Raw genomic sequence first — 25,643 nt, 5'->3', positions numbered from 1 at the left:
CTCTACTCTCAATACGTCAAGGTCAAGCAATTTTCTGGCCTTAAGATGACTCTATTGCGTTGATATTTCATCGATATGATAATATGAGTACACGTATATCAAGAAAAGACTTGAGAAAACTTATTTTATGTTTTTTAAAGAACATTGGTTCTACTACTTTAAAGAAAAAACGAGTTTGTAAAAAATTTTACTTGGACGTCCGGATGTCTGTATGTATCTACTTTTTTGGGATGTAGTCAGAATAACTGCCGAAAAAATTATGGTATCGAAAGCGGTTTTTTTTCATTTTGTTCAGAATTTTCTCAAGATGACGCTTTCGATATTCACTATCGTAGTTTCTATCGTTTTTTTAATATTAAATTAAAAGTGATGACTGATAGCATTTATGTATGCAAAATCCCGTGTATATTTTTTTCCATTGATGCTACCTCTGACGGATATTTTTGCAAGCCTCATATATATAGATATATTCTGTTATGAGCCCTTTACCGGTGCTGCATCCAGGCGGCTTTTTTTTGCACAACTCTTTTTTACTTTCTATTTTTTTGACGTCAAATGTTGCAAAAACAGTAGCGTGATAGTAGCAAAAACATTTTTTTTTGTTTTACTCTATAATTGAGGGATACAAGTTATTTTGACTTCAAAATTAAATAAGCGTTATGAGGCGTGCACTTTTGAATTTTCCAAACTTTTTAATGGATTTAACTAAAAAATATTCATTGAATTAACTAAAAAACATTGTAATGATACTTAATATTTTTGTTTGCTTTAATGAAAAAGTTATAGATGAATTAACTACCTAAGTTCAGTTTAACAAATTAAAATTCCTAATTGAATACAAGTTTAAAGATCAGTTAAATTAACTATTTATATAGTTAATTGAATAAAAAAATATTTAACATAACTACTTAGAGATATTTATAATAACTGTGTATTGGTGTTGTAGTAACTCCGAAAAAATAGTTGAAGCGCTATTTAACTGTCATTTTATAGTTAGATTTACTGGATTTTTCTCTCAATGTACGGGTAACGCCAGTCTGACAGACCGCTATTAGAATTACACTCGGTTTTTTTACTTTTGAGAAGGGGATCTTATCTATTACACGAATAAAACTATATCTTTATGAAAAAATTTAATTCATGCTTACCGAAAATTAACTCAAATTACTGTTATAATTTTTAGATCATAAATGAACATAAACGATTCAAAAAAGAAAGAAAAGATTACATTTTTAAATACAGAACTACCCAACTGTTTTCGCCTAATCTGTTATCAAACATTTCTCTTAATTTGTTCAAATTTTCACGTAATCTATATTTAAGAACAAGTAAAAAATGTGATCTGATATTCCTGGCTAGCTTGGTAATGAACTTTAAGATCTGATCATGAAAGTACAACTCAATTTGTAAATTGAATAGATTAATGTTTTTTTTTTGTCAAAAATTTTTCGTATATATTAAAAAATAAATAATCTGAACAGTATTTGAAAAAAAGTTGTATTATTTGAAGACATGCATCAAGACTATGATCCGGAAGTTAGCAGACAATCAACAATTTTCGAATTTTTCTTCAACAATTTAATTAACATAAAAAAAAAAAAAAAAAAAAAATATGCACATGTAGAGGATTAAAAAGCTACAGGTGCAATTTTTGTGATATTTTTTTTTTTATAATTTATTGTTTTTAAAAAAATTTTAAAATTATTAGACGTCGGCAAACTTCAGTATCATATCAAGACTATATAATCGTCATGAAATATTGAAATATTAAAAACTAAAATGAAGATGAGGTTGAAATTGATACCACCCCTGACATTTTTCCATAATGATGGTAAAATAATCAAACAACAATGAAATTATTTATGAAATATTGTAATTGAAATACTATCATCATACCTGTATTCAACGATCGCACTGTTTGCAAAGTCAATCAATTTTTAAATTTACGATAAGCTCATAAAATGATAGATCCAAGTTATGTCGTTGATTTTAGTATTTTAATTTTGACTGTCACTGAGAAAAATACGTTAAAAACTAGATATTAAAGTCAAACTTACTGCGATTAATTTATAATATTATTGACGACGCCCGGTCAGTGTTACTTGTCTACTTCGCGGTCTCCTTGACTACCATACAACAAACCGCATTACTCATCTATCAAACTGAATTGTTTTTTTGTACATGGATGCAGAAAAACGTTTATTTTTTTTTCCTTTTTTGTACGATTACGTATAATGTTTTAATTATTCACGAGCTCCTACTAAAATATAAATAATTTCAAAAATAGAACCGAAAAAATCACAACACGCACACATAGAAAAACACTACGAGAAACAGAGTATTAAGCATAAGAGTACTTTAAATTTCGTGATATATTTGTGTCATTACGTTAGACTAAATCCAGTATTACGGTACACATCCAATAGGTGCTCGCCGAATAAGTACTTGTCAGTCCGTACCTTAATGGCACAGTTTGCCTTAGCAAAAGTTTACTTACAAAAATTTCCTTGAATTTTTCGTCAAATTTCCGTCAACTTCGAACTTTGCCGTTTTTTACGACAATTTGTATGCAACTGCTATTCAATTTGACGTAAATTTACTACCCGAATTAGAATGCAAATTCACTTCAAAAGTTGACTAGAAAAAAGTTGTCGTCAATTTTCAGGCAAATTTTATGTCAATTTAGTGTTAATTTGACTTGAAAAATTGTAAAGTATATTTTTTTACCGTCAAATTGTAGACATTTTTATGTATAAATTTGCTTACCTTCAGAAATGGTAAGAAAAAACATTACTGACTTTTTTTTATCGTAAAAAGTTACCCTGATGTTATGTCCTGGGAGGTTACTAGGATCGGAGCTGACGCCACCTCCTGGACAGTGGGCAGTTCGTTGTCACGCGGGACCAATTTTGAATTTGAAAACAGTGATAAATTTATTGTTGACTATGATGATGATGATAATTATGATTATTATTTAATATGAAATAATGAAATTATGGATAAGGATAGATGTAATTGATAAAATAACTTTTATCTGAAGACTGAGTTTTATTATAAAGTGTAGATTAGATTTGATCAGTAATAACAGTTGTGCTCGTCAATAGTTCTCGGAGAGAAGTGAAGTTACATCAGACGGCAGAGAGATCTCTGACCTCTACTCTCCAACTTCTCCCCACTACTCTCATGTTCACACTCAGGCTCATACAATATACATATATATATATATCCATGTTCTTTACCAAATATACTTATACTTTTTACTAATACTAATTCGAGACATAAACTTACATATTTACGTTCTTTACTTTACCCATTCTATGACTTTACTTATTACTTATATTATTTATATTCTATTTTTCTGTATTTGGATACAATCTTTCAGTTAAATATTCTAGACTATCAGAGGTGTATTCTTTTATAATTATTCTATATTTAATTAATTGATACGATTGACATTATCATTTATCGTGAAACATCATTATAGTTATTCTAATGTTATATTTCTATATTTCTATTAATTTATTTATTATACGAGTCACTCTTTATTTAATACGTATATATATTAACAATAATAATTGAGTTCTTGTGATATGGTTTTCATTTATAAGTAACATTTATTTATCAAATATATCTTTTTCTTATTTGTTTATAGAGTATGCATTTGTTTATAACCATATTTACTGTTAACTATAGAACAAGGGCCTATTCATGATTTTTATGCGTGTGTTTTGTTTAGGTTTTAAGTATCGGGTGACAGGAAACGTTCCAAGACCACTCAAACTGTATTTATATTTCTCTGAATACAAAATAAAGATTTATTTATCTATTTATTTAAAGTTTCTTATTATAAAATATATAATTTAATAAGTATGTGCCACGACGATTTATTATTTAAACTATTGACTAAATATTGATAAGACGCAATAACTGTTGTAAGATAATATATAATTTCAAATGAAATTTAAATGCGCGCCTATTTATGGATCTCAAGTTCACTAATTCATTAACAGGTGGAGGCACCTGAGGCCACTGAGGACATAACAGTACAGCTGGCTATCAGGGTGTTTGCTCTCCAACGCTTTCCTGTAAGTTGGCTTTAGAATACAACAGTAGCTTGAAGTTAACTTGTGGATAAGGTACCCTAATAGCCACTTGAGCTTGAAATTGACGGTAATTTGATGTTGAAATTACCTGAAATCTGCTGCCCGAATTTGCCTACAATTTGACAGCAAAAGTTGAAAACAAAAATTTGTGGTTAATTTTTCTTCAATTTAGAGGTAACTTTTTACAATAAAAAAAAGTCAACAATGTTCTTTCTTACCATTTCTGAAGGTAAGCAAATTTATACATAAAAATATCTACAATTTGACGGTAAAAAAATATACTTTACAATTTTTTAAGTCAAATTAACACTAAATTGACATAAAATTTGCCTGAAAATTGACGACAACTTTTTTCTAGTTAACTTTTGAAGTGAATTTGCAATCTAATTCAGGTAGTAAATTTACGTCAAATTGAATAGCAAGTTGTATATAAATTGTCGTAAAAAACGGAAAAGTCCGAAGTTGACGGAAATTTGACGAAAAATTCAAGGAAACTTTTGTAAGTAAACTCTTGCTAAAGCAAACTGTGCTATTAGGGTGCTCAGCAAGTTCTGCCGTGAAACATTTTCGGATAACTTAACGCCAAGTTTCTGGCAAACCCTCGGTTGGACAATACTTGCGGGCAAGTTGATGCGAATTTACTGCCGTCATCTAAATGTAATTTAACAGAAAAACTTACCGTCAATTTGAAGTGAAACTTTCAATCAACTTAACGTCATTGACTGACAGGAACACTTGTAGTCACATTGAATTCAAGTTACAGACAATTTACTGTCAACTTAAAGGTAACTGTTTGTTCTCCAAAACTTTCCTGTTGGCTTCAGAATACGGCCGTAGCTTAAAGTTAACTTACGGTTAAGGTGGCTACCAGAGTATTAGGACCAGGGGTGGGTAGTTACGCGTAACGGACAGTTTCTTACGTATTTTACGTAAACTACGTATAATACCTTAATTACGGTATTATACGTCGATTTTTGTGCCAACTAGCGGATGTTACTTGAAATTGCACGATTTTTAATTTCGAACCGTTTTTCAATTGCTTCACAAGTGACGGGTCGAAGTATATAATTTTACCCAAAATGAGTTTATTTAAAAAAAAAAATGTATCAATCATTCTTGGAGGAAAATGATTTTGTAATTGAAAAATTGGATAAGAAAAATATTGCTCGATGTTTAAAGTGTAATCATATGCTAAAAAATACTGCACAACTCCGATTACAGAGTCAGCGGTAAATATTTTATTAATAATTATTTATACTTTTATTTAATTAAAGAAAGTATTCATTTTACAATAATTAATACACTTATCCAAAAAATTAAAGGAACAAAAAAATTTTATAAATTTTTTAGTGATTTTTGGAAGGCTCTATTTTCGCGAAAAATGATCGTATCGAAAAAATTAAAAAAGCAAATTGAAGCTTGAAATCTCTAGTTTAAAGATCTTCCCGCAAAATATTTTTTTGAGCGACGGTTTTTGCTTTTCCTCTTTACCTTACATTCACTAAATGACTAACGCAAAAATGAAAGAAAATCCAAAAAAAATTAATTTTTTCATTTTAGTAATGATGACACAAATTAAGGAACAAAACTTGTTCCTTTAATTGTTTTGTAAAACTTTAAGCAATCGGTCCAAACAAACGGTTCAATGGATCAATCTGAAAATTTTCAGGGTTTTTTGGGGTACATTAAGCTGTAAAATCACCTGGCAACATTATTTTTTTATCAATACTTGCAGAGTAGCGATGAGTCGACTAAAAAACCAGAAAATGGCCATTTTTTATGGCCCTGATTAAACAAAATGATTAAAAATGATTTCACACGTTAAATGTCCATAAGAGACAGGATTAGAAATGATTTGAAGGATTAAAAAGTATTTAAAATAATTAGAAAACAAATCATTTTAAATACTTTTTAATCATTTGTTTTAATCAGGGGGGTTTTTCAAATGGATATCAAGGATGAAAAAAAATTTTTTTTTGAAAAAATCGAAAATGGAGCTTGTAGGGAATTTATTCAAGTTTATTAAACTGCCCTTTAAATTTCTGTGTGACCATTACTTGCTGAGATATCAATAATCAAACACGAAAGGATCCTTTTCCATTTGAAGGCTGATATCTCAGCAGCAAATTGTCGTACAAAGAAACAAAAAAGCAAATTGTAGCTGAATAAATTTCAAAAAAGATGATTATATTTATACAAAAAAAAATTTTTTACGCTAAATTTTGCAAAAATGCGTCTTCTCTCTGGATTTATGTTTATCGAGTTCGTCTTACGTCAACAGGTGGCGCTACAACACTAAACGTAAAATACGTCATGTAGAAAACTCAGTAGGTATTATACCTAGTATTATACATGTATGAAACTATGTATGATACGTCAAGTATTTTACTTGCCCTTCCCTGATTAGGACACTTTCAAATTGACAGAAAGTTGTGAGAAAGTTTGCGTCAACCAATTTTTCACCAACTTTTTGCAGTCAACTTGTCGTCAAGTTTGAGCCGTAATTATCCGTCAACTTTCAGTCGAGGAAAATATTAAGGTCGTGTGTTGGCAACCTCGCCTCCGATTTGGGTAGAGCCTCAAGTGCCACAACACAAAACTCGTATTTTAATTTTTATAAACAACAGTACCAGATATATAAACTATTATTGCGAGTGTGTATTTTTTGTATAAAACCAAAAATTATGATGAAGCAAAATCAAGATATCGCTAAAGTAATTTTTTTATGTGTTCTGTGGTATATTATTTCTAGCACAAATAATGTCGTTGGAAAAATATTACTATTAGAATTTCCTTATCCATTGACAGTCACAATGGTACAGTTAACCTCAATCACTATATTGTCTGATCCGTTTTTTCGTTTTTGGGGTATACGAAAGACATCGGAAATTTCTTGGAATTATTATTTTCGTTTACTTGTACCACTTGCACTCGGTAAATTACTCGCCAATGTACTCAGCCATATCAGTATTTGGAAAGTTCCTGTATCTTATGCCCATACCGGTATGAATTATAATAAATATTCATTGTATTTATTTTTAATTATTAGATAGTGGTAGCCCTTTAATTGACAATATTATGACATTATGAGTTTTATCTCTTGTAAGGTAAAAGACCCAGTTATTGACACTTTCAACTTTATTTTAAATTTCAAAAAAAAAATTGACTCGAGTAGATAAATAATTTTTTTTTTAAATTGATAAAACTCATCCTGTACCTAATCAATAGCAATAACAAAAATAAAATCTAGAATATCTTAATAAAAATAAGTTTTTAACAGGGGTTCGCACTTTCTCTCTATGATACTCAAGTCTACGAACAGTACTATCTTTGTTGCACTTGTACAGTAAATGGAAACTTTAGCCGAGTTTTTCTCTTAATCAAACGATATTATGAATCAATTACAGCGCACTTCGCTAGATTAGACAATAATGCATCAAAGTGCGGTCTGTGTTTTGTATTGAGAGATTTTGTTTCTGAAAAAAAATACAGCCGAAAATATCTGATAACCCCTATTAAGCCAGGAGTAGCTGTGGGAACCATTTTTTAGTTGTAGCGTAAGCAGTTTACGGAAGAGCGTTCCAGAATTGAATATCGTGTCCCTAATGCCAAAAAGGCATATGCTGTATATAGACCCTGATTAAAAAAAATGATTAAAAAGTATTTAAAATGATTTGTTTTTTAATCATTTTAAATACTTCTTAATCCTTCAAATCATTTCTAATCCTGTCTCTTATGGACATTTAACGTGTGAAATCATTTTTAATCATTTTTTTTAATCAGGGGATCTACAATAAAGCTAAAAAGGCATATACATTTTTTTTGTTTGCTCAATCGCTTAGAAATGATTTGAAATGAATATTTTGATAATAAAAAAAATTAAAACCAAAAAGACCTATAAATATACAAAAGCCTTTTTGCTTTCAGGCACAATGATCATCAATGCCAAAAAGGCATATAAAAAAAAAGTATATAACCATAAAGTTAAACCCGTCAATTCAAATTTAAATATACTAAGGGAAAAAATTAAAGTCAAAGAAAATTTCGAAATTTTTCAGTAAGTTTTGAGTAGCTGTATTTATGTGGATAATGGTCGTATCGTGAATAAAAAAAAAAAAAAAAAAAAAAAACATTTTGAAGCTCGACGATTCTACTTTTCAAATTTTTCGGTGAAAACTTTTTAGGAGCCACTTCCCGAGTCGAAAATTCAGACCTGTTTAAATTGTATTTTTTTCTAACAATTCTCAGAAAATTGAGTGTTCAAGAGAGAGTCTGTTCTATAAAATACCATATGAACTGGACGCCTGGTTTGACTGTAAATAGTGGAGTTTTGTCCCATTTTAACAGGATTACATTCAAACCAGGCGTCGAAGAATAATAACAATTTAAATAATAATAATTATTTTTCTTGTATCGTGCCTAGGGATGCAGGTTCGAACCCTACTTAGGAACAGGATTTTTTTTTTTAATAATAATAATAATAATAATTTATTTAAAGTTTAATAAATTCAACATAAAATATATTATTATTAATTGAAATGTTTCTTATGTGAAATTAGTGTTTTTTGGCAAGTTTTTGATAGGTATCTGGTCGAAATGTGTCCGAAAGACACTTCCCAGACACTTTCCAGACACTTCCCAGACACTTTCTATAGACTTTCCATCGAGATAACTGATTGATGACCGATAGATTACTGAATGAAAACTGACAAATAACCAATTTCAAGTAGCCAAAGTTTACGAGCATGAATATCATTGGACTTGTAAACTTTAGGTGAACCTTCAGACGCCACCGTCCATCTTACGGCTTTAAATAAATTATATTATTATTAATATTATTATTATTATTATTGTTTCTTTTTTAGTTAAATGCTCAGGGGGTTATCCCCGGTAGTCCGACTCTACCGAGGGCATCACCTGAGCGCCAAACAAATTAATATTTTTGTATACTAGAATATAATTTGGTTCGAATTAAAACTTATATCCCGTTATTATTATTATTATTATTATTATTGCTTTATGAAGAAAAAAAAATTAATAAATAAAAGTTCAACTTTGATTTGAAATCGAATCGTTACGCATTAAAATCTATATGGTGCTCCTTATAAGATGTTGGGAATCCCCAAACTTAATATATACCTTCAAATTAAAATAATGATTATAATAATAATAATAATAATTCTTTGGATAAGATTTACATTGAAAATGGAACTCAGTGGAGCTGTTTTCACCGTATCTTTAGTTCATTCCGACTTTTACTGCTTAAACAGGCGTCTTTTAAGGCTGCGATTCAAACTGCGAAGGATTCGAACACTTTTACAGCTAAAACGGGTCTGATATTTCGGCTCGGGTTATCGCTTTAGAATCACGAAATTGATCAAAAAACAAAATTTTAAATATTAATGCCAAAATGGTCTATAACAGCAAGCATATGCCTTTTTGGCATTCATTTTATTTTTAATTTTTTAGCTAATGTCAAAAAGGCGTATAAATAAAAAATCAATAAAATTAATTAATTGGTTCAATTAAATATTTATTAACAAAAAATGAATGAATTTAATATTTTAATGATTTTTTATTTATACGCCTTTTTGGCATTAGCTAAAAAATTAAAAATAAAATGAATGCCAAAAAGGCATATGTTTGCTGTTATAGGCCATTTTGGCATTAGTATTTAAAATTTGGTTTTTTGATCAATTTCGTGATTCTAAAGCGATAGGTGAATTAAAAAAAAATTGTGTGCCTTTTTGGCATTCGGGACGCGATATGTTATCTTATCACCATGAAACTATAAAAATATAATCTACTAAAAATTCTAAACTTGTTTTTTATATAAAATACTGTTTATGTATATGGAATTTTATATTAGTTATCATAGAATAATCTCAGCTGTAACTCTGAAAGTGTCAAAAACAGGGTCCTTTACCTTATTTTACTTCAGCCGTGAAAATTCAGTTTCAGTACTTCATGTTTTACTGCTTATAATTGATTTTTATTTAAATGATAGTAACGCAGAAATGAAGGTGTTTATTTTATTATTTATAACCTAAAACCGATCAGTATAAATATTTGCCAGTAATTATAACCGTTATAGTTTATAGAAAGCAATTAAAATTGTTACACTAAGCTCTTCAAACTCTAAAACATTATTCGTAATGAGTGCAAAGTTAGCCGACATCCGACAATATTTTTATTTTCAGCAGAGCATATCTCCGATGCAATGTAAGTTACTTACATATTGAAAGTGAGAATTGGCGCATTTTTTCAAATCCTAAATGTCTATTTAGAAAAAAAATTTTTTTTTTCAATACCTAAACGACAATTAAAAAAATAAAACTTTCATAAGCTCTGCGACGTTATCTAACAATCTAATTTCATGAAATTGAAATATTCTCGTTTACTCATCATAATATAGATGCCCATTTTCCGTTTTGTTTTTAATTTTCTAATGACAACCTTTGGAAGGTCATATCTACTTGAAAAATCGTTCGTTTCGAATAAAAAGAATTTTTGTTTATTCATTTTTGTAAAATCTCAATGTCCATTTTTTTTAGTTTTTATATTAGAATCTTTAATTCAAAACTATTGATAAAAATAAATTTTGGAAAAATTTTGGAAAAGAATATCAAACTCAAAATTAATCAAATTAAAAAAAAATGGACATGTTTATTTTTGAAAAAGCTAATTATCCATTTTTCATTTACTTTTTTTTCCAGTAGAAATAAAGTTATATTAAAAAATTAATCAAAATTATTTTATCAGCGCGATATATATTTAAATACATATATTATCCGTACTCCTTCTAATATCGCGTTACTAAATCCAAAAGGACTTATGTTGTTATATGCCTTTTTGGCTTTAGTCACTAAGCCTCAAGCCAAAAGGGCGTATAATTTTTGTTTTGTTAATTATATTGTAGACTTATTCTAAAGCTGAAAATTGGAAAAAAATTTTGTAAGCCAAAAAAGTATACAGCTTGAATTATACACCCTTTTTGCTTTTAAAATTTTTAACTTCCCGTTATGTAAATTTTCAAACAAAGAAAAGTTATTGATTTCGGTCCAATTTTCGAATCTTTGGGACGAATCAACCGATTTGAATGTCCTTGGCAGCAATCGGAAGGGCTCACCAATACTTAGAACTGATTAGATTTTGAAGTTAATCGGTCGAGTAGTTTGCAAGTTATACGAAAAATAACAATTTAATAATTAAATTTTCTTTTTAGGTTTTTGTTGTATAACTTGTAAATCGCTTGACTGATTTGTTTCAAAGTTTGATCAAATCTAAGTCTCGACGAGCTCTTTCGTCTCGAGGAGCTCAAAAGTTTAACAATATTAACGATTCCGAGCTCTCCGAGCTAGAAAACAGTGGGAAGTTTTGGGGTTTGGCCCACAGGGTTAACCGTTGTAAAGATTTTTTTTTTTAACTTTCAGCTTTGGAATAAGTCTACAATATATATAGTTAAAAAAAAAAATTATAAGCCCTTTTGGCTTGAGGCTTAGTGACTAAAGCCAAAAAGGCATGTAACAATATAAGTCCTTTTGGATTTAGTAACGCGATATTAGAAGGAGTACGGATAATATATGTATTTAAATATATATCGCGCTGATAAAATAATTTTGATTAATTTTTTAATATAACTTTATTTCTACTGGAAAAAAAAGTAAATGAAAAATGGATAATTAGCTTTATCAAAAATAAACATGTCCATTTTTTTTCAATTTGATCAATTTTGAGTTTGATATGCGTTTCCAAAATTTTTCGAGAATTTATTTTTATTAATATTTTTGAATTAAAGATTCTAATATAAAAACTAAAAAAATGGAAATTTAGATTTTACAAAAATAAATTTAAAAAAATTTTTTTTTTTTACTCGAACGATTGTTCAAGTAGTTGTAACCTTCCAAAGGTTGTAATTAGAAAATTAAAAAAAATGGAAAATGGACATCTAAATTATGATGAGTTGTTGCGTAAATTTCAAATGTTCGCGCCAGAACATTTGATAACTCGACGCTCTACCAGAGGTGCTGCTATCGACGCGCCCTCTGATACTCGGAATTTCAACTCGATAGCCAGCTACGCGGCAACTGGCATTATTCTACAACACTTGTGATAGAACACCACGTGCTACCAGTTTTTATTGTAATTCAATTACATCGTGTTAATTACTCTACACTATCAAGTACATCATTCTAATTGTAACTCGCTGATACACCATGTATTTGTTATCATCTATATTCTTCAATTATATCCGGTTTTTCATATATAAACTCTGTGCTCATTGCTGTGGTGACCGCGTGTTAAACTAACGTGCGGGCTATATTCATTCACATACTCGCCATCACGTGACTTTGCAGCCACAAATAATTATTGCAATTTGCAATTTACTTTATTACTCATTGCTTAATTATTTACTCGTACTCGATGTCAACTGGTATGACTGACGTCATCATTCAGTCATCCAGTAATCTTAATCTCAAAAATCAATATCAAATATTATTTGTGACTGCAAAGTAATTATTATACGTTCAGACTCGGCTCGTTACGCTTCTTATATTTTTGCTCTTCTTACTCGTACTCTGTGTCGCGAATTAAATTTAATTGTGACAAAATGTATACTCGAACTATTGATGATAATTGTAAATCATTAATTGTTAATAACTTATTCTTTATTGCGCTCTTTTGTGTAAATTAATTTACGTGTATGGTGCCGTGTAAATTTATAAACTCGTATTCATTAAACTCAACAAACTCGATCTTCAACTACGCTCTATATGTATAAATAATGTTCATGTGTACGGTGCCATGCAATTTATATAAAACTCAACTGAACTCAAATGCAATCGAATAATGTTCAATAAGTGCTCTAATATGAACTCGTGATCGACTCTTGTACTCTACGCTATTATCTGTGATTTATTTTTATTAAATATGGACAATACACCAAATCAGTGACTTCTTATTTCTTTCACCATCCCGATCCAGCAAATAAATATTTAATGTAGTTTTTAAGTTAATATTTTACAATGAGTATACGAGAATATTTCAATTTCATGAAATTAGATTGTTGGATAACGTCAGCAGAGCTTATGAAAGTTTTGTTTAAATTGTCGTTTAGGTACTGAAAAAAAAATTTTTTTCTCAATAGACATTTAGGATTTGACGAAACGCGCCAATTCTCACTTTCAAACGTAAAGAACTTACATTGCGTCGGAGATATGCTTTGCCGAAAATAAAAATTGTCGGATGTCGGCTAACTTTACACTCATTAATTCGTAGCACTTTACATTTTTGAGCTCGCCTAGCTTAGAAGTATTGTTTCTTACAGTTTATTAAACAATTAAAAGACCACGATTAACTCAAGAATATTATTTTATTTTTTTTAATTCATTGTGTAAATGAATTGATAGAATTTAGAACATCTTATAGTAGTTGATTTATGCACTTATTACGGTAATTTAACAATTACTTTTGCTTTTGCTCTCTAAAAAAAAATTATGACCTTTCAAAAAGCCATCACTCGAGTTAAAATATTACTATCAAAACGATAAAAACGACATTTTAAAGCTTTAGGCTTCTATTTTTAAATGATTTGAGTGAGTTAGTAAAAAGAAAAAAAAGATCCTAAAGAGCAGGTCATGAAGTGCTGGAAAAAATACCTAGATTTTTGTTTTTGTCAATATTTTTATTGATATAGATTGAACGCGAAATCTGATAGTTGAATTCAAAAAATTACGACTTTGAGTTACCACAAAACAAATTTCATTGAGATTGATGCACTTTCATGTTCTAATTAGTTATCGCTGTTCCAGTAAAAACTTTTGATTTAACGTTTCATAAATCAGAAAGGATTCATCATCGAAAACCTTTAGAAAATGTAATATGCATCTGATGTAATAAACTTCTTGATTTATTTACTCGTAAAAAAATCTTTTTCTGCCCTCCGGCCGGAAAGTGGCAACTTTCGGGCCGCTGCCCCAAACGAAGTTGCGACTTTCCGGCTTCGTCGAGCAGAAAAATAGTATACGCACCTTGGCCAGTAAAAAAGAAAGCCTCAGACCACATGTTTGTCAGCCTCGGCTTCGCCTCGGCCAACAATTACATGTGCTCTGAGACTTTTCTCATTTTACTGGCCTAGGTATGTAATATACTATTTAAGAAATTCCTGTAGTTTTATGAAATTGTATAAATTTCTGTAATATCTTACATATTTTTGTAAAATTTTTAGAATCCGATAAAACTACAAGCTCCCCTAAAATTTCATGAAAATTTACTTTATTTTCTGAAATTTTTCAAAATTTAATATTGTTAATGTCTATCTCGTGAAAAAAATCTTTGTATAAAATTTCTTGAAATGTTTGGAAATTGTATAAAGTTCTGTCAAATTTTAAATAATTTCATAAAACTTAATTGCACTAAATTAAGTTTTATAAAATTTCATTACAGCAATCTTATAAAATTTTTAATCTAATGAAATTTTATAAGAAGGTTTTTTCACAGGTAATGGAGCTAATTTTTTTGTTTGCATCCAACAAAGGTTTTTTTTTCTATCAACTACCTTGAATATGTTAAAATAGACTTGGAGCCTTTCGAGAATTTGTAAATTCTTTGATGCGTATTAATAAAACTTTTCATAAGTATGAATAAATTTCGTGATCGGTCCGTGAGTCAGTTTGAAAGCTATTTGAAATTGTTAATAAATGTGATAGGCATAAATTGATAGCAAATTAGTTACAATAATACATAGACAATGCATTTATAATTTGATAGATTTTTAGTTGAAAGTTATTTTTAATTATTAAAAATAAGTTTCAACATTATTAATGTTAATAAGTTGAATGATTGATTTAGTTATTAACAACTGATTGAAATTTAACTTTGAATTAGTGAAGGCTACCATGCCGTTCTTCACAGTCATCTTGTCAAGATTGATTCTGCGGGAACAACAAACGTTTGACATTTATTTGAGCTTGGTACCGATTGTTGGTGGGGTAGCCATAGCCACCCTTACCGAACTTAGTTTCAATCTTATTGGACTCATCAGTGCTTTGGCATCAACAATGGCATTTTCTCTCCAAAATATTTATTCTAAAAAAGTAAAATATAATTTTTATGTTTTCTTTTATTATTATATTGTTCATAATTAATTTTTATCATTGTTGTAGGTGCTTTGTGATACCGGTGTCCATCATCTGAGGCTTCTATTTATTTTAGGACGATTAGCATTATTTATTTTCTTACCAATCTGGACTTTTTATGATTTGAAAAGTTTAATTTCTGACTTTGTAACAATGAAATCGGAAAGTTACAAAATTTTATGTTTATTATTATTAGATGGTTTTTTAAATTGGTGCCAAAATATCGTAGCCTTTTCTGTAATGTCGATTGTAACGCCTTTAACTTATGCGGTTGCAAACGCAAGTAAACGAATTTTTGTTATAATAGTTACACTTTTTATTCTTGGTAATCCAGTGACCGGTCTAAATATTTTTGGAATGTTACTTGCAATTACTGGTGTATTTTTGTACAATAAAGCTAAATATAATCAACGACAAGCACAAAAAAAGCAATCTCTCTTACCTAGTTACGTCGACTTAAGTGACAAAGATAAGTCTAAATTTCATAATAATGATTGGGTTGAAGATACTCGGCGGCTTCTCATAATCTAGCCTTCGAATTATTAAACAGTCTGTTATAAATTTGTTTCTATTTTATTCCAAACTTTTCATCATTGAGATAATAATTATTTTCGCTTCAATTCAATCTTCATTCGTACAGATTTTTTTTTCTATTGTAATTATACATAAAGATTATATTTTTAATAATGACTGAAAACTCGGTAGTAATTTTAACTGAAATTAATATTCTGAAAGCATTCAACGTAAACTTTTAGATGATGACAATTCCAAAAATTTATTTTTACCTGGAACTTTTCATAAAATAATCATATAATAATATCGTAAATAAACGAAAGAAAAATCTGTTATTCAGAATAATTCTACAAGTTCTTCATTAATATTCGTTTCAAAAACATTAAGTCTCACAACTGCTAGAGTTTCAATAAACTCTTGTAAATTTTGTAATGTTTAAATGGTAAATTTCCAAAAAATCATGATTCTTGAATAATAATTGTTGTAAATAAAGATTATTAGTCCTGAAAAATAATTATTAAATCTCAGAGAAATATTTAAATATTAATAGCTCCAAGTGAACTTCCATCTTCGGGTACGAAAATTCCGTACAGCATAATTCAATTTTTCACAGCATTAAGATGGAAAAGTAATCTTGATTGATTTGTTAATCAGAAAGAAAAGTTGGTTAAAGAAGAAAAATAATAATTAAGCACAAAATACGATATTTTTAGAGAAATTCTCTGGATGAAAGGAAGAATACAAATTTTTGTAAATATTTTACAATTTATTTTCAAAATGACTCATAACATCAATCATCATTATATATTTATTGTTAAAGATAAATCAGATAATTACTTCGCAAATGATATTTTTAAAAGAATCATTGAAAAAATAATCTTGATGAATATGAAAGCTTACCCTGATTAGAAAGTGCGGATCAAAATGACTTAAAAAGTCACTTTTTATATGCGTTTAGCCGTGTGAATAGTTTAAAATCATATTTTCTAAACAATTTTATTATCTTTAACATGAATCAAAATGTTAATGTGATAAAAAATATATGATTTTGTTGATAGTAATATAATTTAGACTATATCTAGAATTCATAAAAATAGCTGATGATTGAATAACGAAGAAAGATAGATCAGAAAGTAAATTGAAATTTTGATTTCAAGATACAGTTGGTATTAAACCAACTAAAATTATTATATAATCATGTCAAAAGCAACATATAAAAATACCGAACCTCCAGAAAATTCAGATTTGAAATGAATTTCAAAACTCATTAGAAAAATATCCCAACACGACGGTACACAGAAAAAAAAGGATTTCTTGGCTCAAGAAATATTTTACATTATGAATTGAAGACAAAAACTTAGGAGTAGAAAAAATTTCTTGGCGCGATAAATTTCTTCTTGCCTCAAGAAAATTTTTTCTCGCACCAAGAAAATTTTTGCTTTCCATTTATAATTCACAAAATTTCTTGGGGTAAGTAAAAATTTTTTTCGGGCAAGTAAAAATTTTTTGCGCCAAGAAATACTTTTTTCTGTGTACTCATATTTATTTAGTATTTTTCCTTCACTGTACAACTTATTAGTTTTTTACAGAATATATTGTTATAAATCCCTTACTTTTCAATTTCCTAAGCTCATTATTCCTTGTACCCAATTTTTGCGGCTGTGGCCCGACTTGTGCTTATACTGTACTGCATCATTACGGTGATGCCCCCCTACCTCCCTTGCAATGGAGGTGCAGTGGCGTAGGGAAACCACAGAGAAAACCTAGCCAGTACAGTTCGGTTTGGGTGAGGCTCCAGTGGTCGATAAAATTCCCACTGTACCGATCACTGGATCATCATTCCGCGCCTAACGGTCAGAGACTTTCGTTCGAACCCGTACGCGGCCAAGCGGTCACCTAGCCAAGTAGTAATCATGCTCGATGCTACTTAGCTTTGGTGATCGCCCGAGCCACGCGCGTGCCGAACGGCTGCCTTAGCCGCTTCTGTGTACTCATATATTTCTTCCCTAGTTTTAATCACTATTTTTTATTTATTAGTTATTAGTTATTATTCAAACATGCAACTTTAAAGTTGCTCTATCAGAAATTCAAAAGAAAGTTCAGAAAATCGAATAAAGCTCACATTAAATTAAATAATTAATTAATAATACGGCGGATTAGCCGTATTCTATAGTGGGTTTACCTGTTGTCCTATGATGGTTTTTTTTCACACCGGATTTCCCAACTGTTTTATGGTAGATTTATCATATTCTGCGATGAATTTATTGTATTTTACGGGTTTTTACATCACTGCTTGGTTTTTTACGTTAAATTTATTATAATTCACAGTGGTTTGAACATTTCTTTTCCCGTAAACGAATAATCTTATGTGAAATAAAAGGGCTGGGTGTTATTACAATATATTTACCGTAGCACAGGCTAAATTTATCGTATTTGGAGACACGGTAGTGTCTCATGCCAAGTACATGTTCAAAGACAAATATATGTGTGTGCGTGTACATGGGCGGCGCGAGCCGACCGTGTTTCTATACCAAAGTCAGAGCACTTATATTTCAAACGGATAGTTCTTTAAAAATATGGCATAATAACCTTTTTCACCTATTTACCACATAACAATCTTGTTCAAAGCTTGAGCAACTATGGTCTCAAGTTCGATGGAAGTTAGTGTCTTTTCCTACCCATGTGTCTTCCTGCAGATACTCGTGGCTAGATTTCAATAGCAAGTTCGGTGCAAGCCTTACACAAGAAATTTGGTCCAGATTATAACTCGAATCTGGAGGAAGACTATAGTTGAAAATAGTTGCTCATGGCTTGCTCGAGTTCTGCTCAAGGCCCAAAATTGACCTTGAGCCTTGAGCAGATCTTGAGCAAGCCATGTCTAAGTACCTGCCGTAAGTAACTGGTCCAAGATATGCACCAGAAACTTTTTAACTGAACTGGATCTAAGATGTTTTCAATATTCTTGTGTACAATGCATTGAGCAAGTCATGCACAAGTCTTGATGACGATTTCTTGCTAAATAATCTTGCGGAAGACCCACACGTAGAAGAAGACACTAGTGACCAGGGATTTTGCTCAAGGCACTGGCATCAGAATCTTGCTCAAGCATGTGTTACTAGGGTATATATTGATAATTTTCTTATTTGTGCCGAATTCACTCTGAATTTGCGTACTTTTATGATCTATTGAAAAAAAAATTTTTTTTTTAATTTCTCTTACCCCGATTCAGGGATCCACAATATGAAACTCGGATTTTTGTCGAATTTTTGTTCTTTGGTGAACTTCATATCATAGTAAGACATAAAAGTAGCTGGTTCAAATGTTTTTTTATTGAAATTTCTTCAGGTAGGCAACTTAACAAAATTATATTTATATAGTATGTGTATTTTTTTAGCAACCTAATACAGTCGGACCTTGTCATAAAACTAGTTCGGGGCTACAGGGAAAAGAATTCTTAGAATTAAGGTTCTTCCACTAGTGTGCTCAAGAACATTTGCGCCCAAGCCTCGCTATAAGACTATTGCCGTTTTGCGTTTTATTTATGTATTCGGTTCAAATCTATTCTATTATACAGTGAATCTATTTTATGTATAATTAAAATTATAAATAAACAGAATTTTGTCGTCTTTCCCTTCATTAATTATGTGAAACCATATACCTGAACATCGGAACGTTTTTCGCGCAACGGAAAAAAAAATTTGATAATAAAAAATCTATTGGATAATTAGATTCCAGAAATGTTTCTCATGTAGATGCTGGTATGTCGGCCAAAAATTTTTGGCCGGCCCCAATCTCTGGAACTACCCCTTAAGCAGTTAAAGTACATCATTTTTTTCATTTTCGTCGCGCGAAAAACGTTCTGATCTTCAAGTACATGTGAAACCATGAAATTGTAAGTAGTCTTTATGAAAATAAAGTTACCGTAAAATACCGTAAATTCACGGTAAATTAGGTCCGTGAGAATACGCTAACATTTATTGAAAATTACAGTGAAGCTACCGTAAATTTACGGCAAATCAACGGTAAAATTTACCCTGATTAAACAAAAGTATTTGAAAGGATTAAAAAAATTTATATCCTTATGAATGCTATCGAATCCTGAAAATATAATTCAGAAGGATTTAACATGATTCAAATTTTTTAATTCTGTTAAATACTATTTAATCCTGAAAACATGATTTAACAGGATTTGAAATGATTTAAACTGTCAAATACTTTTAAATACTTTTTAATCCTAAAAAGATAACGAAATAAAAACATTATTTCAGGATTAAAAAGTATTCGGTAGCATTAGAAATTTCAAATGCTAGTTGAATCCTTTTATATCCTAAAAAGATAACGAAATAAAAATATGATTTCAGGATTAAAAAGTATTCAATAGTATTAGAAATTTCAAATGCTAGTTGAATCCTTTTTTATCCTAAAAAGATAACGAAATATAAAAATTATTTCAGGATTGAAAAGTATTCGATAGCATAAGAAATTTTAAATACTGGTGAAATCCTTCTATATCCTAAAAAGGTTATGAAATAAAAAAATTATTTCAGGATTAAAAAGTATTCAATAGCATTAAAAATTTTAAATACTGATTAAATTGGTTTATATCCTAAAAAGATAACTGAATGAAAACATTATTTCAGGATTAAAAAGTAATCGGTACCATTAGAAATTTTAAATTCTAGTTGAATCCTTTCATATCCTAAAAAGATAACGAAATAAAAACATTTTTTCAGGATTAAAAAGTATTCGATAGCATTAGAAATTTCAAATACTGGTTAAATTCATTTAAATCCTAAGAAGATATTAAAATAAAAACTTTATTTCAGGATTAAAAACTATTCGATAGCATTAAAAATTTTAAATGCTAGTTGAATCCTTTCATATCCTAAAAAGATAACGAAATAAAAACATTATTTCAGGATTAAAAAGTATTCGATAGCATTAGAAATTTTAAATGCTAGTTAAATCCTTTTATATCCTAAAAAGATATTAAAATAAAAACTTTATTTCAGGATTAAAAAGTATTCGATAGCATTAAAAATTTTAAATGCTAATTGAATCCTTTCATATCCTAAAAAGATAACGAAATAAAAACATTATTTCAGGATTAAAAAGTATTCGATAGCATTAGAAATTTCAAATGCTAGTTGAATCCTTTTATATTCTAAAAAGATATTAAAATAAAAACTTTATTTCAGGATTAAAAAGTATTCGATAGCATTAAAAATTTTAAATGCTAGTTGAATCCTTTCATATCCTAAAAAGATAACGAAATAAAAACATTATTTCAGGATTAAAAAGTATTCGATAGCATTAGAAATTTCAAATGCTAGTTGAATCCTTTTATATCCTAAAAAGATATTAAAATAAAAACTTTATTTCAGGATTAAAAAGTATTCGATAGCATTAAAAATTTTAAATGCTAGTTGAATCCTTTCATATCCTAAAAAGATAACGAAATAAAAACATTATTTCAGGATTAAAAAGTATTCGATAGCATTAGAAATTTTAAATGCTAGTTAAATCCTTTTATATCCTAAAAAGATATTAAAATAAAAACTTTATTTCAGGATTAAAAAGTATTCGATAGCATTAAAAATTTTAAATGCTAATTGAATCCTTTCATATCCTAAAAAGATAACGAAATAAAAACATTATTTCAGGATTAAAAAGTATTCGATAGCATTAGAAATTTCAAATGCTAGTTGAATCCTTTTATATTCTAAAAAGATATTAAAATAAAAACTTTATTTCAGGATTAAAAAGTATTCGATAGCATTAAAAATTTTAAATGCTAGTTGAATCCTTTCATATCCTAAAAAGATAACGAAATAAAAACATTATTTCAGGATTAAAAAGTATTCGATAGCATTAGAAATTTCAAATGCTAGTTGAATCCTTTTATATCCTAAAAAGATATTAAAATAAAAACTTTATTTCAGGATTAAAAACTATTCGATAGCATTAAAAATTTTAAATGCTAGTTGAATCCTTTCATATCCTAAAAAGATAACGAAATAAAAACATTATTTCAGGATTAAAAAGTATTCGATAGCATTAGAAATTTTAAATGCTAGTTAAATCCTTTTATATCCTAAAAAGATATTAAAATAAAAACTTTATTTCAGGATTAAAAAGTATTCGATAGCATTAAAAATTTTAAATGCTAATTGAATCCTTTCATATCCTAAAAAGATAACGAAATAAAAACATTATTTCAGGATTAAAAAGTATTCGATAGCATTAGAAATTTCAAATGCTAGTTGAATCCTTTTATATTCTAAAAAGATATTAAAATAAAAACTTTATTTCAGGATTAAAAAGTATTCGATAGCATTAAAAATTTTAAATGCTAGTTGAATCCTTTCATATCCTAAAAAGATAACGAAATAAAAACATTATTTCAGGATTAAAAAGTATTCGATAGCATTAGAAATTTCAAATGCTAGTTGAATCCTTTTATATCCTAAAAAGATATTAAAATAAAAACTTTATTTCAGGATTAAAAAGTATTCGATAGCATTAAAAATTTTAAATGCTAGTTGAATCCTTTCATATCCTAAAAAGATAACGAAATAAAAACATTATTTCAGGATTAAAAAGTATTCGGTAGCATTAGAAATTTTAAATGCTAGTTAAATCCTTTTATATCCTAAAAAGATAACGAAATAAAAATATTATTTCAGGATTAAAAAGTATTTAATAGCATTAGAAATTTTAAATGCTAGTTAAATCTTTTTATATCCTAAAAAGATAACGAAATAAAAATATTATTTCAGGATTAAAAAGTATTCGGTAGCATTAGAAATTTTAAATGCTAGTTAAATCCTTTCAAATCCTTCTACTCCTTTCGATTATTTTAGTATTAAAAAGTATTTAATATGATTAATCGTGAATTTTAAAAAAGGATTTACAGTATTTAGAAGGATTTGAAAGTATTAAAATTTTAATCCTTTTTAATCCTGTCAAATACATTTTTTTAATCAGGGTACCTAAAATAGGTAAATTTACGGTAAATCACCATAAATTACGGCGGGTTTACCGTATTTCACGGTAAGCCTACCGTAGTTTACGGTAAATCCATGGTAAATTTGTGACTATCTTTGAAACAACTGAACCTTATAATTCCAAAATCTTATCAGCCTAGAACTGAATAAAACGCGTCGATTGTTCCATTGAACATCAAAATCGGATAATTAGTTCAAAATATATCGGCGTCTAAAAGTTTAATAAGTTACATTTTATGTTATTTTTCTCGGATAAATCATAATATTATGTACTAAAATGAGTTCAAAATCATACCAACTCTTCTTCTTTATGGTCTGTTTCAATTACCACACAATGTCATGTAACTCCTTCTTTGGTTTACATAATATTATCAACAGAATAATTAAAAAAATACCGTTTTTGATATTTTTCTCGATTATTTCATATATCAATGCTCTGATCTGAGTCAAAACTTATTTAAATACTTATTTCGATCACTTACATTGATTTCATTCTGAATACATTTATTTTATTGAACATAATAGTGAATAAAAATTAATAAACGCCTTTTCATTAATTATTTTTGATTCTTAAATTTTGTAACTTTAATTTAAAACTTAACTTGTATGTGCTTAAAAAACAATTACATGCAAGAGTATTTTCGAGCTTGAAGAGCTCGAAAATGTATTCACACTAATGTTTTCGAGTTCCTTGAGCTGATGACTGAATGATCAGAACAAGCCAGTGGATAGATTCAAACTTATATCCAATAGCTAGATTAAAACAATGAGGTAGTGAGAGTGCAATTATAAATAGCTAATCGCTGGCTAAAAAATATGAGCTAATGACAAGATATGAAAAGTAGCCAATGGTTAGCGAAAAATCTGAGTTCATGATAACTCGTTAATTTTGAAAAAAAAAAAAAAATTTATTTTTCTATTTTATGCTGGCTCTACTTGTCCGTTTTTTCAATTTACAATTCATATTTAGATTTATTTTTTTATGAAGCTATTATCGAATTAACCGTGATTTCCAGTTAGGCGGCGACGGGAGTTGAACCTGGATCCATAGGATTATGAGTCTTGCGTGATATCCACTGGGCTGCTACAGCTGGTTGGAGTTGACTACTATTTCATGATCCATATATGTTTGATTTAGTGCTCTATATAACTAATCGTGACTAAACAACTATAAGATACGGCGAGGTGAAATTTATTTTTTAAGCAGCTCAATCTATAACTAATAATTACTGGACATCCATTAGATACTGGTGAGTTACATTTATATTTTTATGTGGCACCATCTGTAGCTAATAGCGGCTGGACAATCATGAAATGCTGATTAGTTATGTAATCGCCTCCTCCTAGCGGTTGGCTAGAAGGTTATTTTTAAGGTCTTAAATTTATCGACGGGGTCGATTCGCCTGGGAATATTAAAATATTCGACTTCGAGAGCGCGATGAATAGAAAAAAATAAAATAACTTTGAGCTTAACTGCAGGCTCTTCGAATAAAACAAAATAATTAAATAAATAATTATGATTCTAGAAGTCTGTATTTTATCAGTAGGTTTATAAGGCACGTCTTGTCTACTCGACTCAGACAATCTTTCTATCTTAACATAACTTAAAATTATGGCAAGTCCGCGCTGATGGTTTGAGTGGGGGAGTTGGGTCCGTCCTAGGGCTGGTCCATCTGACGTCACGTGAGCGACCTCCTCTGGCAGGATCGGATCTCCTTTTGACCACCGGCTCCGTCTGCTCTGCAGCTGTGCTGTTATCCGGCGTAGTTAGGGTTTTTCCCAGGGTACGATCTTTTATGGCTCTGGACTTGCCGTTTTTCCGACATTAGGGTATCCAAGTTTATTAGGGTCTCTAATCGGCTCAACTATTTTTAGCTTAAATAATACAGTTACAATATTTATAAATATTTTACGTTTACAAAAAATAAAGAGCTTATATCTAGAACAAATTCCATCTTTTAAATAAAAGGACAAACTTGGGAAAAATAAGTTTCCTAAGACTACGGGTTTTCCCGAGATCTTACAATTTTATGATCTCGAAGAATAGAGAAATGCTTAAGTGGCCAGGCCTAGCTTAAATAAATTCTTTGGAAATTCCCAAAGAAAAATATGATAAGATATAACTAAAACACGACAGAGTATATTATATTGTAAAATTAAATGCTGATATCTTTAAATAATCCCGCGGAATCGCGTTTATCTCATAATCTACGCGGTGTTGCTTTAATCGCTCGTACTGACCGTGATAGGACATCACAGTTACTATTATATTTTTATATAGCTCCATCTGTTACTATTAGCGACGGAATAACCATGAGATAACTGATGAGGTAAATTTTATTTTTTGTACAGCTCTATCTGTAACTAATTTTTGTTAGACAACCATGAGATACTACCCTGATTAAACAAAATGATTAAAAATGATTTAAAATGATTTGTTTTTTAATCATTTTAAATACTTTTTAATCCTTCAAATCATTTCTAATCCTGTCTCTTATGGACATTTAACGTGTGAAATCATTTTTAATCATTTTGTTTAATCAGGGTAGTGAGTTACAGTTAAATTTTTATGTTGCACCGTCTATACTTATTTGAGGTTAGGTTGATATATTGTTTTTATATAGTTGATGCTTATTAAGGGAGTATTCTAGTGTAGAGACATGAATTTTAGGTAATTTTTAGTGTCGTAAAAAAAAAGCAATCAATATTTTTACCATCCATTTTTTTATCAGTTATTTATTAATGTTTCAAGAGTACAGAAAAAAATTAAAAAAAAAAAAAGTCAAAAATTTCAAAAACTGGCAGCCGATGAAGTGGGGGGCGTCAAAGAATTGGCAGATGAGTTTTGACATGATTTCAACCCTCCTAGTCATCTGAAATGA

General features: G+C 29.2%; 2 protein-coding genes across 4 annotated transcripts in view; one reads left to right on the top strand and one right to left on the bottom strand.

Annotated features, from left to right (window-relative positions):
- LOC130678771 (DNA-binding protein RFX2) overlaps positions 1 to 2,446 on the bottom strand; it is a 115,527-nt gene extending 113,081 nt beyond the window's left edge. The window contains exon 1 of one of the 3 annotated variants that reach the window (XM_057486229.1): positions 2,058 to 2,446. The gene's annotated coding sequence lies outside the window, so the exon portion shown is untranslated. Of the gene's footprint in view, positions 1 to 1,896 lie in introns of all 3 variants that reach the window. The other 2 variants (XM_057486228.1, XM_057486230.1) reach the window with 2 other exon arrangements.
- Positions 2,447 to 6,679: 4,233 nt separating this feature from the next.
- On the top strand, positions 6,680 to 17,366 carry LOC130678773 (solute carrier family 35 member E1 homolog). The gene is made up of 3 exons (XM_057486231.1): positions 6,680 to 7,106; positions 14,991 to 15,199; positions 15,269 to 17,366. The coding sequence occupies exons 1-3, from the start codon at positions 6,788 to 6,790 to the stop codon at positions 15,770 to 15,772; spliced, it is 1,032 nt and encodes a 343-aa protein (XP_057342214.1). The 5' UTR covers positions 6,680 to 6,787; the 3' UTR covers positions 15,773 to 17,366.
- Positions 17,367 to 25,643: the final 8,277 nt, after the last annotated feature.

Source organism: Microplitis mediator, chromosome 2, assembly GCF_029852145.1.
Source record: "Microplitis mediator isolate UGA2020A chromosome 2, iyMicMedi2.1, whole genome shotgun sequence".
NCBI classification, from domain to species: Eukaryota; Metazoa; Arthropoda; class Insecta; order Hymenoptera; family Braconidae; genus Microplitis; species Microplitis mediator.
The sequence above is the reverse complement of the archived record's forward strand: the minus strand, read 5'-3'. Positions and strand labels throughout refer to the sequence as shown.

Bases quoted from the DNA above. Each gene is read 5' to 3' on its own strand.
- LOC130678773 (XM_057486231.1), top strand. From the start codon at position 6,788: ATGATGAAGCAAAATCAAGATATCGCTAAAGTAATTTTTTTATGTGTT. The intron at 7,107-14,990 runs GTATGAATTATA...ACTTTGAATTAG, and splicing joins TGTATCTTATGCCCATACCG to TGAAGGCTACCATGCCGTTC. The intron at 15,200-15,268 runs GTAAAATATAAT...TCATTGTTGTAG, and splicing joins AAAATATTTATTCTAAAAAA to GTGCTTTGTGATACCGGTGT.